The sequence below is a fragment of the Talpa europaea genome (assembly GCF_964194135.1).
Source record: "Talpa europaea genome assembly, chromosome: 7".
Lineage (NCBI taxonomy): Eukaryota > Metazoa > Chordata > Mammalia > Eulipotyphla > Talpidae > Talpa > Talpa europaea.
Window position 1 is genome coordinate 92,561,882 of NC_140074.1, and position 17,115 is coordinate 92,578,996.

The window sequence follows — 17,115 nt, forward strand, 5'->3', positions numbered from 1 at the left end:
CCTTTTATTAACCTTTTGTGTGTGTCTGTAGTGGAGTATTCCTAAGTCCCTTTTAAGCGCGCGGGTGAGGACCCACAGCCAGGAACCCGTTTAATATCGGGGCTGCTCTATAACAGGTTGTTCTGAAGACTCTGTGAAAATGGAGACCATGCATTCATTCATGCAAATAAAGCACCTTTCTTTCACAGCCCAGAAACTCCCCTTATTCCAGAAGCCCCAGCTTGGGCACCACCTCCTGTGTGCCCTCCCGATTTCCGCGGACTCAGCTCCGGCGGCGCCAGGCTCCACTCGGCTCCAGCTCCTCGCCGCCCCCGCCAGGTCCTCCCGGGACAGCCCGCTCGGGGCTGAATGACTGAGCCAGGCGGGGGATAGGAGGCAAGGGCCGGAGACCACTAGACCTGTGTAGAAGAGGGGGCGACCCGGAAGGAGCCCTGCCAAGGCCGCCGGGCCGGGCAGCCCCTCCACCCGCTGGCCCGCGTGCAGCCGCACCCGAGCGCCGCCTCACCTCCCGCCCACGGAGGCCCCGCGTTTCCCGGAGGCCCCGCCGGAAGCTGCTTCGCGCGGACCGGAAGCCCCGCCCCTCCCGCAGGCCGCCAGCCGTGGCGCGGGGTGGGCGGGAACCCGCTCAGGGGCTGGAAATTCCCCTGGGCTGTCAGCGTGTCGGTGCTCCGCGGGGTCGTTTAAGGCGTGATCTGGAAGACACTCAACTTTTTAAAACATATTTTTAAAAATATTTATTTATATAAGAACTGGGGTACAGTCAGAAGCGCGGGAGGGTGAAAATATTCACCACAGCCAGAGCGGGGAGCAAAACAGGCAGAACAGACGAAGACTACTGAGGGGAGCTGCGGGCGAGGCAGGAGAGGTCTGCCGCGCCATGTGGGTATCTCCTTGGCCGGCTGGGAATCAAACCCTCCACTGCAGGGGCTGCGGACAGCTTCACAGCACAGGCACTCAACCCGATGCACCACCAGGGAGGCCCCAGCCACTCAACTTCCCGCAGCAAAATCGTTTTTAGCTGTTTTGTCACTTTACAAAACTTCCAGGCTGGTAAGTAAACTGTAATCTTTCTGCCTATTTTACAAACTTAACCTTAAGCGAGGAAAGGCAGGGGGGCGCACATCTAACACCGGTTTACTTAATTCACTATAAACAAGCTCCAAGTGCAATCCAGAGATTTGTTTGGGCTTCATGGGTCTCATCCAGCACTATACGAACAAAATGGTAAAGGGGGCCTACTGAAGCAGTGGTCAGGGGTGCTAACAGGAAGCCACAGCAGCGCCTCTATTTAGTCTAAACAAGGCTTTTCTAAGGGCAATATAAAACTTATGTAAAATCTTAAAACATGCTATGTCCATAAAATAGCCATAATTTTTGTGTAGAACTAGGGTGTAGGCCAGAGGTGGGAGGATGGCATTGAGAGGATTCACCAGAGACAAAAGTGGGGAGCACAACAGGCCGATTTACTTAAATACACTGCTGAGGAGAGCAGGAAGTGAAACAGGAGAGGTCTGTTGTACCTTATGTGGGTTAGCTCCCTGACTGGGGATCCACCTGAGGCTATAGGGGTGATAGTACTGAGACTTAAATACCTAGGCCACCAAGGAGGCCTCCATATAGTTTACATAGGGATAAAGGTTCCAGAGGCAGTGGTCCCAACTAGTTTTATTTTTTAATCTAGGCCTCAACAAGCCATGATATACCCCAAAATGCTGCTTTAAAAATCTCATCAGGGGCCTCCCCGGTGGCGCAGCGGTTGAGCGCTGGGTTGCGAAACTGCGCGCGGTCTCTGCGGCGCCGGTTCGATCCCCGGCTGCTCCCCGGCCACCAGAGGAGGGTCCCACATGGCGCGCAGACCTCTCCTGCCGCCCGCTGCTCCCCTCAGCAGTGTACTTCGGTCCTTCTGCCTGCTCTGCTCCCCGCTCTGGCTCTGGTGAATTCTCTCACCCTCCCACGCTTCTGACTGTACCCAGTGCATGTATAAACAAAACAAACAAACAAACCAGCAAACAAATAAATAAAGCATGCCTCTATAAAAAAAAAAATAAAATAAAAAAAATAAATAAAAATCTCATCAGTCTTAAGAAAATTTAGAAAGAACATCAATGATTAAAAAAACTGATATTCAAATGTAAAAAAACAATTTTACTTAAGATAGGGGTGACTGGCCTCCAGAGACCTAAACCTCCCTGAAAACCAGTCCACTAAGAACTAGGCAGTATCCCAAAGCACCACACACATAGCAAAGAGTTCATTTAAGCAGTTTTTAATGAAAGTTGTATATAAGACTATTTATTCCTGCATCTTCTCAATTGTTTCTTCCTTGTATTTGCCCTTTTCCTTTCCTACTTGGCGAGATTTGGCTTTGCGTTCTAGGATCTTTTTGCGGTCTTTGTCCAGCTTTAGTCTAGTGATAACCACCTGCAGAAGAAGAAAAAACACTTCTAAGCTTTAAACAACTGAACACATGGGAAGGGGAAGGCTCAACATTCAACCCCATTTCTCTAACGCGGCCTAGTGGACACCTAAACATGAAATGATTATATTACTCACAAATGCCAAAAATTATTCTTTAGCCCCAAATAAAATCTGACTTAAATGCTAATTTTCTTTTTTTTTTAATATTTTTTAAATTTATTTATTTATTTATTTTGATTGATTGATTTATACATACATGCATACAAGCACTGGGTACAGTCAGAAGCGCGGGAGGGTGAGAGAATTCACCAGAGCCAGAGCGGGGAGCAGAACAGGCAGAAGGACCGAAGCACACTGCTGAGGGGAGCAGCGGGCGGCAGGAGAGGTCTGCGCGCCATGTGGGACCCTCCTCTGGTGGCCGGGGAGCAGCCAGGGATTGAACCGGCAATGCAGAGGCTGCGGGCAGCTTCGCAACCCAGCGCTCAACCGCTGCGCCACCGGGGAGGCCCTTAAATGCTAATTTTCTACCAACAAGGGATGGAAGGCAGTATGAGGTTATTGGTTCTTCTCTTATCTTCTATGCTTTACTGCAAAAATCATCCATTCTATTCCTCATTCCAATTTTGCAATCCAACCAAGTCATATACAGTTGTTTTTAGAGTACCTTTAGAATGGCATTGGAAATTAAATGCGGTAACCTGCAAAACTAGCACAGATCTTACTTCAACAGATCTAACTGCTAAAGACTCCATACTAGATAAAATTTAGCTTTATGAAGAAGTCCTTTGAGAACATTGTACTAGGTCCGGAAATAATAACAGCATGGTGACCAAAAGAAATTCTCTGCCATCACTAAGTTTATTTTCCAGTATGGGGAGATAGAAAGCAATTACGTGAATGTACACCAAATTTTTAAACAGAAAAGACAGGGCAATGGGAGAGGCCATGGAATGCTGGAGACCAGGAGCTAAATCATATAGGAAGATTAGGTAAGGCCCTACTGATGGGGCTACATTTGAACAGACACCTAAAAAGGGATAAAAGTGAAGCGAGCTCTCTGGCTAAGTGTCCTAAAGAGAAGTACAAAGGTCCAGAAGCCCGAGAATGTAATTACAGATGTCTTTTTTAAACTTGCATTTAGTGGAAGGCCTATAAAACAGACCCTTGGGTCTCACCCCCAAATTCTACTTAGCTAGCTGGGAACAGAATCTGCAGGTTTATGAAGTTGCCAGGCGATGCTAGTCAAAAGACACACTGAGTAGCACAGTTGTAGAAACAGCGAGGAGGCTAGGGGGCTAGATCACTATGAGTGGCGTAAGCTTCTGTTAAAAAGTGGCTGGTGAGGGGAGAAGAGATACGGTCTCACAGGCCACTTTAATGGTAACAGGAGTCTGGTAACAGCAGTAAGTCTTATTGACTGACATAGGATATTTAAACATAAAAAATGACATTTTAAGTGGAACAATGAGACTAGGGCTGTCACACACTGTGAGGTGGTAGTTTCAAAGATAAAGACAAATTTGAAAATGTCAGGTTTGAGATTACGGATTAGAAATCCAAGTTGAAATGCAAAAGAGGCAACTGGATACTGAGGTCTGGGACAAGCCATCCGCCTGTAGATACCTGAAGTCTTTAAAAAAAAATTTATTTATGCATACAAGAACTGGGGTACAGGCCAGAGGTATGGGGATGAAAGGATTCACAAGAGACAGAGTGGGAACCAGAACAGGAGGATCTATTGAAAAACACTGCTGAGGGGAGCAGCGGGGGTGACAGGAGTTCTGCTGTCACTGGATCAGTGACCCTGGTACTAGCTGATCTGGTGAGGGCAGCAAAAATATGACCGGCACAGTTCAAGAATGAGAAAGCACTTGCTCTTAGGAGATTCATACTGAAGTATAGCTGAAGTGTCATGAGGCTTGTGACTACTGTGGGGTGGGGAAGTGAGATAAAGCAAAGGAGGCAAAATGTTAATAATGAATTCCAGGCAAAAGACGGAGGTCTTTCATCTTTCTGCAGTTTGAAAATTAAATTCATGGTGCCAACACAAGATCTTAAAAAAAAAAAAAAAAAAAAAAAAAAAACCCACAAAACATTTCAGTATTTGATCAATCACTATGTGTACTCACTACCTCTACATTCAACATTTAAAAAAAAAAAAAAGGAACCGAGATTAGCGACAATATTGGATAATTCACATTAAAATCTAGGAAAGGCACTGGTTGCTATAGAATTAGACTGGATTGTCTATCTCGGCTTTGACATTACACCACCGTTCATGGGATCTTAGCCTTTGACTTTTAATAATCACACTGCAGAGGCTTGTAAAGCGGCCTTACAGCTAACTCAGTTTTTTTATTTATGCATACAAGAACTAGAGTATAGGCCAGAGGTGTGGTGGGCGAGAGGATTCACCAGAGACAGAGTGGGGAACAGAACAGGCAGGTTGACTGAAATACACTGCTGAGGGGAGCAGCGGGCGAGTCAGGAGAGGTCTGCTGCACCATGTGTGTAGCTCCCTGGCTGTGGATAGCTTCATAGGTTGTGTCTTTAACCCCTTGCACAAGCAGGGAGGCCCCCCCAACTCATTTTTAATGCACAAAAGTAAACAGTGTCAGCTCAATTTAACCTAAATATTAAGGTGCATTTATTAAGATGGTTCAAACAGCTCATTAATAACTTTTTAGGAAAACATATTAAACACAGAATGACTTAAAGGGACCTTGATTTCATAAAGATTTTAAGATTTCCAACACACCTAAAACCAAAGTCCTGGGAGTTGCCCTGCAAATAAGTAACAAATCATATTTGCCAACAGTTGCAGTAATTTCCTTCTCCCTGTTCAAGCATTCACCTACCTTACTGGGGTGAATGCCCACATGAACAGTTGTGCCATTTGCCTTCTCCCGCTGCACTCTTTCAATGTAGATGACATATTTCTTCCTGTAAACCTGGACTACTTTGCCAATTTGCTGTCCTTTATAATGTCCCCGAACAACCTAAAAAAAATTCAAAAACAGAAATATGCAGATGAAACAGTATTAACCTTGTAAATAGGAAAAGCAGTAATTATAAACATTCTATCAAATCTTTAGGACCTTTCAATTTTGAAAGATTGTATTCGTAATAGAAATGTGTCAGTAATTCTGGTTTTAGTTAGCCTACCAAAAAACCATGCCCCATGTATAAGACTACAGCGATGGACAGTGCATCCACACAACTAATGGCCCACCAGCAGTGGTGGGTTTCTTAAAAGCTAAAAAATTAGCCCACCTGGTTTTCCATAGTAAGTTGATCACAAGGAACTTGTTACTCCATCTTTCAGGTTAACTGTTTTCCTACCTAAGAGTCCCAAGTGATCCTCAGCTTATCAGGAAAACAGTGATTCTGAACAGATTGTTGTCTTTGTTTGCAAACCTTCTGGTGTTATCTTGAAAACACAGCAGACTGCCTCCCCACTCTACTGGCAATTTTAACAGCACAGCAGCTGATAGATGGTCTCAACCTATACAATTTGGGAATGGTATCATTTTATTTAAGTGGATGTTAACCTCATGAAATATGGATGATATAGATGCACTTTAGAGACAGCCAAAATCAATCGTTGCAGGTGATAGCTTAAAAAAAAGTATAGCTTTTCACTTAAATTAATTTCACAAATTGACTTTTAGTGCCCAGCTCAACTCTATTGCAGTTAATTCTGTTCTCAGAATGTGGGTGGTCCTCTATGCCAAGTGGGCAGGATACCTGCCAAGATGACCTGAAAAAAGCACATACCTGAACTTCATCATCTTTCCGAATGGGCATGGATCGGACATTGTACTTCTGCCTCAGCTCTTTGGAAAGAGGAGAAGACATGATTTTCCTACGAATGTGGGATGGCGCATTGAAATGCCTTTTACGATTCTTGCTCCGGTCAGAAGTCACAAAGGGATTGAACTTCATTTTGGCTAAATGAGAAATTAAAAGAGGTGTAAACCTTTAAATGACCACACGCAAGTAACAGCAATAATTTCATTTTGAAATTTCAAAGGCTCACGGAAACTGTCATGCTCTATAACTCCATCAAAGAACTACTTAAACTGAACGGCCTATTGAAATTTAAAAAACTTGCTTCACCAGGATAGGTACTGTGTTTGTGGAATAAAGAATTCCCCATTAATAAAATACTTCCTTTAGTTACTGAACTTTGTTTACACCCTTCAAAGTCCTGAAGTACTATGTACAGGCTAGGACTTCATCTCTGCTGAGTGCAAAGCAGGGCGACCACTCAATTCTTCAAATACAACATCACGTTTTAGAAAGACCAACGCTACCTTATGAGATTTTGAGTGCGAACATTTAGCCACATGCAAAATGAATCAGACCCCCATCACCCCAAACTGGAAATACTGCACTGTCGGGCACCAAAACTTCCCCATGTGCGAGAGCCTCGAAGTTCCCTGGTTTTACCAAGGTCATTTCGAGAACATTCTTTAAGCTACATTGTCCAGACCTGTGTTTATTTCCACAGAATCCCTCCTCTCCCTGTTTCGATTCGAAGTTCCCAAACCCCTTCTCCTCCCCTCTTCCCCAGTTCGGCGTCCTTCAGCTAGGGGGAAAAACAGGTCGACATCATCCTAGCTTTTCTCCTCCGGTGCCATTCGGCTGCCTGGAGAATAAAGGACTCCTCGGGGTCCGAAGCCTTGCTGCCTGAGAACGGATGGCTGCGGATTGTTACTGCTTCCCCGGCAAATGCTCACCCGCCGGTGCTCCAGCGATGGCCGCAAAAAGGAAAAGGCCCACACGCCACTTCCGGTTCGGCAAGTTTACAAGAGATCTCGCGAGACTCGATGTCTCGGCGCGAGAGAGGCGCCGAGTTGGAACGAGGGTAGGAAACTGGGTAAGAAATTGGTGACTAGTGTCCTCTCGCGGCTAGGAGGGGAACTGCCAGGGACGCTGCGCGGGACCGCAAAGCTCACCTCTCAGGTTCCTGCTGTTTCTTGAGAGCTGGGTTATGCAGCCGTGTTGTCTGGGAAGCGTCGTCACCCCGCGAGTGGCGGGGGCTGCTCAGGATCTGGCGATCCCGGTGGGTGATGAAGGAGCGAGCGGCCCCCGGGGTCCTTGTCCCGTCACTTCCGGGCTTCGCGCGCGCGGTCTACTTTGGGCCGCCAGGTGGCGCCAGGCACCTCGGCTACCTGGACACCTTTCCTTCCCGCCCGGCACACGTGGGCGTGTGGAGTCCGCAGGTACCTCGGCTCCTGCTGGGCCGGCTGCCGCCCACACAGCTTGGCGCGCGCTGTTGCCGCCGTGGGGTCTGCCCCAGATTCGGCTCCGGTCTGCGAGGCGCGTTCCCAGGAGTCGGGCCACCCGTCGGTCCGCCCGCCACCCCCGAAGCACGTCTGAACCCGCGTTTCCAACGAGCCCCCCAGTGATACCGAGCGCGTTGGCCCGAGGAGCGCGGCGGGAGGAGGTGTTTCCCTGCCGAGACCTGAGCCTCTTTCTGAATTTCGCTGCCTGCTGTCATGTAGTCAAAGAGCTTAAGCAGGGCAAGGTGATGCGCTCCCTTGCAAATGAATTCCGGGACAGGCTGCGGGGCAGGGTGAATTCCCGCGGCGTGCCTAGCCGGGCATCTTGGGGATCGGTTTCTGCTGAATGAATAATACAGGTGTCATGCTGGCAGAAGACACATTTCATAATGATACATCAGACACGATATGTAGTACTAGCTTGCTGAGTGCTACGGACACTCTTCTCACTTTTCATTAGGAACTCCTTTAATCCAGTAGTCTTGTGCTGCTGGTATATCTTAGTCCATTTTACAAAAAGATATTGAACCACACGGAAGTGGGAGGAGCTTGTGTAAGGTCCTGTAAAGCCCTTGGCTTATAGATGAACATATTGCAGGCTGGTTACCCAGCCCTTGCGGTAATTGTATATGTTCCCAGTTTGTAGGAATCTGTGAGGTCAAGTCAAAAGAGTGAGAAGCCATGTCCTTGAGGGTCCAGACTATAATCAATAAAGAACACGTGCTTTATGATCTTAAAATAGTTGTGTTTTAGACAATGGAGTACTATTCAGTAATCAAAAAAGATAAACTCATGCCATTCCTAACAACATGTCTGGAGCTACAAGGGATTATGCGCAGTGAAATAAGTCAGAAGGAAACAGAAAAATATTGGATGGTTTCACTTCTAGGAGGAATATAGGGAAACTGAACAAACGGTAAAAAAATAAAGAAAAAACTTGCAGGCAAACTAAATCTGAGGCATACATTAGGGAGGGAGAGAGAGAAGGATCAAAACAGGAGGGAAGAGTGCAGGTGACTAAGGTGATGGCTCATGATTGATGTAGTGGTGGGAGTTTTCTTTTTTAAAGATTTTATTTATGCATGCAAGAACTGGGGTGTAGGCCAGAAGTGTGGGGGTGAGAGGATTCACCAGAGACAGAGTGGGGAACAGAACAGGCGGATTGAGTGAAATACACTGCTGAGGGGAGCACAGGCAGGACAGGAGAGGTCTGCTGGGCCATGTGGGTCACCTCCCTGGCTAGGGATGGAACTCTTGCTGCAGTGCCTGGCAATAGCTTGGCAGTGCTGAGTCTTTAACCCCTGTGCCACTAGGGAGGCCTGTGGTGGGAGATTTATGAGGACTATACCTGAGGGGAGAAATTAAATATTGTACAAAACAAGCAACAATGTAAGAAAATAAAAAAGTTTGGGCCTCCCTGGTGGTACAAGGGGTTAAGCACTGCAACGTGAAGCTATCTGCAGCCTCTGCAGCACGAGTTCCATCCCCGGCTGGCCAGGGAGTTATCCACATGGCACCAGGGGGTTACCCACATGGCACAGCAGACCTCTCCTGTCTTGCCTGCTGCTCCCCTCAGCAGTGTACTTTGGTTGATCTGCCTGTTCTGCTCCCCACTCTGTCTCTGATGAATCCTCTCATCCCTGCAACTCTGGCCTGTACCCCAGTTCTTGTATGCATAAATAAATATTTAAAAAAAAGAAAATGAAGTTTAATCAATAATTTTTTAAAAGTTGTGTTTTAAAAGCTGTGAAGGAAATAGTCCCAAGTTTTATTCACAATTCACAATTTTAGTGAGGATTCCTCTGCTGTAATGCTTTTCAACAAATGTTTATGGATCATCTTTGCAAAGCAACCCTGAACTGGATGCTGGGATTACAAAATTAGCCAAAGTCTGCCTGCAGAAAGTTCATTGTCTTAAGAGGAGAGATAAACAACTGAATTAACCACAGGATTGTAGTATACTCCAAGCCTGACTGGCCTGGGTGCTTCTATGCTTCTGGAATATTAGAGGGCTCTGGGGTCAGGGAAGAGGGGTGAGGTCACTCTTGAGTGACTTTTGAAGAATGTTAAAATTAGCTGCATGAGGCAATGGGAATAGCTTGAGGGAAGGCACGGAGGTGTGAAGCAAGATGACACATCGTCTCCAGGAAGGACCCTGGTCTTTGTGGCTGGTGTGAGAGGGCTCCGGGGGCAAGTCTTATTTAGATGCTGAAAGTCATAGGGAGTCACTGGGCCCTCTGCCTTCCTGCTGGTCTTCATAGCCTTGCCCCCTTCTCTTCATAGTTTCCTTAACTCCCCTCTTCCTCAGACCTCCTGTACCAATCATCTTCCTCTCTTCCCACAAAGGCTGTCTCTGCTTCCTTAACCTTCCCATCATTTTCTTTTGTCACCTTTCTTCTTACCTCTCTCCCTCCCGACATCCAGTCATCAAAATTAAACCTTCAGCCCACCATTTGAACAGCATAACCCCCTGTCTACAGTGTGAAGATTGCTGGGGTACAGATTGTACACACAGATGCAAATTACTGGTAACCTAGTTCTGGAGTCTGTTTATCTCTACAAGTATCTGTTGGGCGTCTTGACACATCCTTACATTCCTCATTTATGATTTGAAAGGGTCCTTTAAACTGGTTCCTTCAGGTAATTTCGAAGAGAGTATTTGTGGAGCCTCAAGACACATGAAAGCAAATATCCGGATTCCACACCCAAGTGCCTTGAACTGAACTTTTTTCCTAGACACCAAACCATCCTGCTTATTTGTTCATTCATTCCTGCATGAGTGCTTCACATATTTACTCTTTACGGAATATTTACCAACTCTTACTCTACTAAATTCACTGAGATACCAGGAGTGTACCAATTAGTAAGAACCGACTTCCCCTCAAGGAGCATGCTGTTTAAAAAAAAAAAAAAAGTGTGCTGTTTTGAAGGGGATGGACTTGTCAGCAAATATGCATAATATTTGTGTCCCCAGAAGATGCAGTCCATTCTGACTGAGGTAGAGGACTGGCAAGTCTTCATCGGTAACCTTTGAACTGTTTTTGGGAAATGAGGTAGACTTCTCCAGGTGGGAAAGAGGGAAAGTATAATCCAGAAGGAGGGCGACTCCCAAGCAAAGGCCCAGAGGCCTGTACCCCACTGCAATGCTTGTTGGAACTGCAAATACTTGTGTTGAGAATTAGTTGTGATTTTCGTTTGTATCCACTGAGAACAGCATGAAGGAAAGTGAATTGTAAGGATGGGGCAAGATTCTTTGTTTTGTGCCAAAAATGGAGATCAAAGGGAGAAGAAAGAGAGCAGCAGAGCTGTCTGTGAGCCTCCTCCAGGCTTCATTGAGAGGGGTGATAGGATGTGTCTGAGGGGTGCAGAGGTCTCTAATGTGCACACCCGCGTTCCTGGGAACCCTGGCTCAGGGCTTGGGGCTCCTTAATCTTGTTGTGTAGGCCTAGACTATGCAAGGATCTATTAAAGGTTATTGTGATGTGAGGTATTGGGCAAAGTGTGTGTGTGTGTGTGTGTGTGTGTGTGTGTGTGTGTGTGTGTAAGGGGTAGGGGTTGCTTCTGGGCGAGGAGAGGATGAGAAGAACAACAGTTTTTACTTAAACTTTGGCATCTATCCATCATCTATGTAATGGTTTCCTTTTTTTTTAAAAGATTTATTTATGCATACTAAAGCTGGGGTGTAGGCTAGAAGTGCGGGGGTGTAGGGGTGGGAGGATTCACAGAGACAGAGTGGGGAGCAGAACAGGGGGAGTGACTGAATATACATGTAGGGGAGCAATGGGTGAGACAGGAGAGGTCTGCTGCACCATGTGGGTTAGTGCCCTGGCCGGGGATCCAACTCACACTGCAGTGGCTGCTGATAGCTTCATAGTGCTGAGACCTAACTCCTTGCACCACCAGGGAGGTTCCTACTGAATGGTTTCTTTCTGTAGTGCCCTAACCCCAGGATGGTTGCTTGAAGCAAAAGATTTCATTTGAGAAAGGAAAAGAAGGGTAGACAAGAATCAAAACAAGAACATTAAATGATGCACTCCAAAGAAACCCCATAGAATCTGAAAAATATTGAGAATATTGGGGGCCTCCCTGGTGGCACAAGGGGTTAAGACGCAAGCGATGAAGCTATCCGCAGCCACTGCAGCACGAGTTCAATCCCCAGCCAGGAGGTGACCCACATGGCGCAGCAGACCTCTCCTGTCTCCCCACTGCTCCCTCAGCAGTGTACTTTGGTGGATCTGCCTGTTCTGTTCCCCACTCTGTCTCTGGTGAATCCTCTCACCCCCCCACACCTCTGGCCCATATCTCAGCTCTTGTATGCATAAATAAATAAATCTTAAAAAAAATATTGAGAATATTAAACTTTTTACCTTCCTCCTGAGGTGTCTGTTAAACATAAGCTGTCACTCCTCTAACCAGACAAACCAGCCCCATGAGCCCACTGACATTCCAACCACAGGCCAAGCAGTCTAGCAGCTTCTGAGTGTTCTTTTTTTTTTTTTTTTTTTAAAGATTTATTTATTTATTTATACAAGCACTGGGTACAGTCAGAAGCGTGGGAGGGTGAGAGAATTCACCAGAGCCAGAGCAGGGAGCAGAACAGGCAGAGTGACGAAGTACACTGCTGAGGGGAGCAGCGGGCGGCAGGAGAGGTCTGCGCGCCATGTGAGACCCTCGTTCGGCAGCCAGGGATCGAACCGGTGCTGCAGAGGCTGCAGGCAGCTTCGCAGCCCAGCGCGCAACCGCTGCGCCACCGGGGAGGCCCTTCTGAGTGTTCTTGGGGCTGATTCTTTACCTGTATGCCAACGTTTCTACTAGAGGTTTTCATTTTCATTTTCAAATAAATAATATGTTTACTTGCTTCAAATATCCGAAAGTATGAGAGGGAAAGGGAAGATTTCCCCTCCCATTCTAGCCTTTTGTCATCCCCTTCCAGTTAATCTCTGTTACCAGCGTTTTTTGGTGTAGCTTCCCAATTTCTTTCTGCAGAAGTAAATAAGCAAATAGGAATGTAAATTCTTATCCCCCCAACTGTCTACTAAGCTCCACAACAGTCGCTGACTCCCTGGCTTTCTCCCATCGGTCATTATTGTACTGTGAAGGCTTTCAGTGTCAGTCCTAGACGTCCTCTGTGTTCCTTTTACTCCTGCATGAGAATTCCTTGACCTTATATTATACCACCAGCCCTCTGTTGGTTGACATGTAGGGTATTTGCAATCCTTGCTTATTACAAACAACGCTGTAATTACCTAACATTGTATATATGCCTCTGCCCATCACAGTGAGTGCATCTGCAGGACACATTTCTGAAACAGGAATTGTGGGATTAAAGTGGAAATTCTGATAGATGTCCAATTTTCCTTCCTAGGAGTTTTACCGATATACATCCCCACCGTTTCTCCTGGTTCCCCTCAGCTTTGGCTGCAGAGTGGGTCAGGCTTTGATGAGCTAATGGGTGAAATTGGTATACAAACAGATTTTAATTTTCATTTCTTTCACAAACATGATCGAGTAAATGGTTAGGAGTCATTTGTGTTTGTATTTTCAAACTGTCTTTTTGACTTCAAATAAATTATCTTGGAAGTCCAAGCTCACAGCTTTACACATTTGCAATGTCACTGGAATCTTTGTGAAAATAGATACCTTTATTTAAAAAATAGTTTCTGACATTCTCTGAAAATAAAAGGAGTGCCATCTACAAATCACCACTGAATGATAATGAAAACATTACAGATGTTTCGAAACTTCCTTTTGACAAACACCAGAATCTGAGGTCAGTCAAGTCCCCAGAAATTCATGGCATTGTTGAAAGCAACCTGGCTGAGGTTAAAACAGACTCATGAGTCTTTGTAAATGTGAGATTTGTATTCCTATAATAAATATTTCCCCCATGAATCCACCTGTATTCCCCGCCCCCACCCCCGTGTCAAGTAGCACCCATGCTTTCTCTCTTTTTGAAAAGAGCATGAAGAAGTCCTTAAATAGTTTAGATCAGCCCAAGTAGTCCATGTAGTGTGGATCCCATTCCCTAGTGGCCCCCAAATGACCACCACTGGGAGCATTTGGGAATCAGGCAAGAGGCAGAGGGCTATTTCTTTTTTCCATCGATAGCGTACTTGCTGAGAGAGGTAGAGGTTGTGAAAGGCTCAGTTCTTGGCACACCTGGGGTTTTGTTGTTTTTCATCTTATTATTAATTTTAGATTATGACTCATGGATTTCAGGGTCTTAATAAACAGAAAATAACTCTCCTCAAATGACTCGCTCCTCAGGCAAGAGCCAATCTGCAGTTTTTCTAATGGTCCTCATCAATGACCCTCAGCACAGTCCAATGTGGGGTCCTCTGGTAAAGAAGCCTGGGCCAGCAGCCAACAGCACCTGGGTTTCAGCATTTATGGAGACAGTAGCTTCCCTGACAAGCACGGTTGTTTTCTTCCCCACCCATCCTCACCCAGCCCAGCCTGGGAATCCACCTCAGAAACTGGCCCAGCTGGTGTGGCCTCTAATGAGTGGTTGGGTCATGAGGAGGAGGACTTGGGCTGGGAAGGAGGTGAGAGCCTGCAGGGGTTAATTTGCCCACATAGTTCTCAGCTGACTCAAATCTCAGCCATCAGGTTTCCCCTGCACTCCCTGCCTTCTAGGTCACCTTTGAGAACCCCAAGACTCAAAATTTGGACCATTCCTTGGGCCTGGGAGGCTGGGGGACCCCCTCAGCCTCTATGGGCCATTCTGCTGGCCTTGATCTCTATCTACAAACCCTTTTTCTTCCTGCGACCTCAGCATCCCTGGAAGACTCATTTCTGTTACTTCCACCAGAAATCCTGGCCCATAGCTCCTCCCTCAGGGAAGACCTTGCAGGCTGGCACGGGGGGGGGGGGGGGGGGCAGGAGGATTGGAGGTGGGAATGTGCACATGCTTGCCCAGCTCTATGGATAGCTGCTGAGATTCTGGGAAATGTGCTTGTAAACCCCTGTGCCACTCCTTCTGTTTGTCCCTAAGAACAAGCTAGAAACCTGCATAGGAATTCTGACCTGAAGGAGCCTTGCCGTTGGGCCCCCATCTAGCAGGGTGTGCCAGCTGATGTTCCTTGTCCGCAGGGAGCCCCACCTGGCTTCAGGTAGGTCACCTGGCAGTAAGAACTACACCTCAGGGCTGGGGAGCCCACGGGAAGGGGTAAGCACCCATCTTCCTGCCTGTCCAGTTCTCACCTAGAGGAAAGGGAAAGCCTGTACTGAGGATAAACCAGGGCCCCAGTGCTGAGAAGGGGCGCCTGTCACATTTCTCACCCTGACGTGGACCCTCCAGTTTCCATTTCAGCCCAGAACTGAGCTGCTCAATTCAGCTCTAGCCTCAGAGGTCACCAGCCCCCAGCCTCCCTGGCATGCTGGAGCTGTTGGGAGCGAGGAGTAGGGTGGAGGTGGGGAGATACCACTCTACTTCCCATCAGCACCTCCTAATGCCCTCTCTGCCCCTCCCCACTGCCTGCCCACCCACCCCTCAGGGCTTGGGTGTGTGGAGCCCAGCAGCTTCCAGAGCATCTTGAGGCCCTGCGGCCCCCCAAGTGCCACCACTCATGCCTGCTTCCTCACCAGCAGCACCCAGGGCAATATGGCAGCTACCACGGCCACCACAGCGATGAGGGTGATGAGCAGCAGAGCCCGGGAGCGGCAGCAGAACGACCGGGCAGAGCTGGGTGCCGGGGACGCGTCTGAGAGCTCCGCCAGGCTGCGGCGCGGCAGGACACTGTCCTGCTCCCCCAGGGGCATCCCATGGCGGCTGATGATGTAGATCTGAGGCTCCCGGGGCAGGCTGGGCAGCAGGCCCAAGGGGAGCTGGGTGCTCTGACTTTGGGTTGGTCTCCAGACAGGCTGGGAGACGGCCAGGGGGTTTGTGTGGCCCAGAGTGTCTGGTGGTGGCACCGAGGGTAGGCCCATGGGCACGGCCAGGGTCTGGGAGCTCTTGTCCAGCATGGAGGGCCAGCGGGAGCTCTTCTTGCTGAGGAAGGTGACATAGCGGCAGATGGGGCAGACGATGGTCCTCTGGACCTGCCCATCCACGCGGGTGGAGAGTAAGTACTTGACCAGGCAGTCGTGACAGAACACGTGGCCACAGCTCAGCGTCCGGCTGGCCCCTTCCAGATCTCGGAACTTCTCGTAGCACACGGGGCACTCGCTGCCCGAGCTATCCTTGCTCTCCCCTTCTGACATGGCCACTCTGGGAAGGCTGGGCCTTAGCTGTGGGAGGGAAGGGCTGTGAGCATCGGTGCCTATTTCCTTCTTCCTACCTTTCCTAACTCCTGTCCACGCCTCTGCTTCCACTGCCTCCTTTTTCCTTGTCGTCTGCCTTCTCTTTCTTTTCCTCCTGCCCTTTCCTCTTCTGCACTTGCCCCTCAGTGGCCTATTTGTGTCAAACTAAGGCCTGAGACCTGGAGTCTAAGACCTTTAGGAGGAGAGGAGGGGCACTTCTGGATGGGAACCAGATAATGAGCACACTGGGCTCTGGAAGGAGGTGCGTGGAGTGTGATGATGGTGTGGCCTCCCTGATACCTCACCTCAACCGTGACATGCACACATGGTGAGATCATTGCTCGCCTCTTCCTGGTTGGTGCCGGAAGTGAAGTTAGGAGCACCAAGATCTCAGGGGAAGTAGGTAGCTAAGCAGATGCCTCCTCCCCATCCTTTCACCCCTCCTTCCCCCTGCTCAATCCAGGCTCCACTGTGGGCCTGTGCCCAGAGTGTCTGTTTTCCAGTAAAGGTCTGCTTCTCAGCCTCCCCACTCACATGCCAGCTGACCCACTGGATTGTATCCAGCCATTGGATTGCATTCCTTTGTGCTAAGTGTGGCTATAAAGCAATGACTGTTTTGAAAATAAAGCTCAGAACTTACACATCCAAATGCCTGCTAGCCCTCCAGGTAGTCACAGCAGGGAGTTGTGGGCTCATTTCTTCAGCTACCACAGCTCAGTCATTCTTTGAATTATCTTTACAGGCCTGCCAGAGGCAGCGAGAGAACCTTCTGCTTAACCTTGGTGAAGGCAGAGTCTCCTTCTTTGAGGATGTGTCTGGTATTTTGGGAATGTCCAAAAGTCACTGGGGGCCAAGCCTGATGAGAAAATAAATCAATGCTCAAGTGGCAATGATAATAATAATAATATCAACAATATTATTTTAAATCAAGGATATGGAGTCACCCATAAAGTAACAAGTAGATGATATATGAGAGCAGAGGAGAGAGGCCCCAAACATATACTTAACAATGGTGGCATTTTTGGAGTAAGTGCACAGCTTCCCAAGATGATTTATAGGGAAACATCCTTTTGGATATGTGGTGAGGCCTGGGTGTCCTCACTGAAAAGTCCCCCATATCACAAATATGTAGCCTAATTCATCTAGATCACTCTCATTAGAAGGATTC

General features: G+C 47.7%; 2 protein-coding genes and 1 pseudogene across 3 annotated transcripts in view; all 3 read right to left on the reverse strand.

The window, feature by feature from the left end:
• LOC311173822 (large ribosomal subunit protein eL27-like) overlaps positions 1 to 17,115 on the reverse strand; it is a 754,061-nt pseudogene that overhangs the window by 708,263 nt on the left and 28,683 nt on the right. The window lies entirely within an intron of this gene.
• On the reverse strand, positions 1,830 to 7,189 carry RPL26 (ribosomal protein L26). The gene is made up of 4 exons (XM_084237369.1): positions 7,161 to 7,189; positions 6,196 to 6,368; positions 5,277 to 5,417; positions 1,830 to 2,421 (listed from the first exon to the last, which is right to left on the reverse strand). Exons 2-4 carry the CDS (start codon positions 6,361 to 6,363, stop codon positions 2,293 to 2,295), a joined length of 438 nt encoding a protein of 145 aa, XP_084093495.1. The 5' UTR covers positions 6,364 to 6,368; positions 7,161 to 7,189; the 3' UTR covers positions 1,830 to 2,292.
• Positions 15,273 to 15,908, reverse strand: RNF222 (ring finger protein 222; the record flags this gene model as incomplete). The annotated part of the gene is made up of 1 exon (XM_084238225.1): positions 15,273 to 15,908. The coding sequence occupies one exon, from the start codon at positions 15,906 to 15,908 to the stop codon at positions 15,273 to 15,275; it is 636 nt and encodes a 211-aa protein (XP_084094351.1).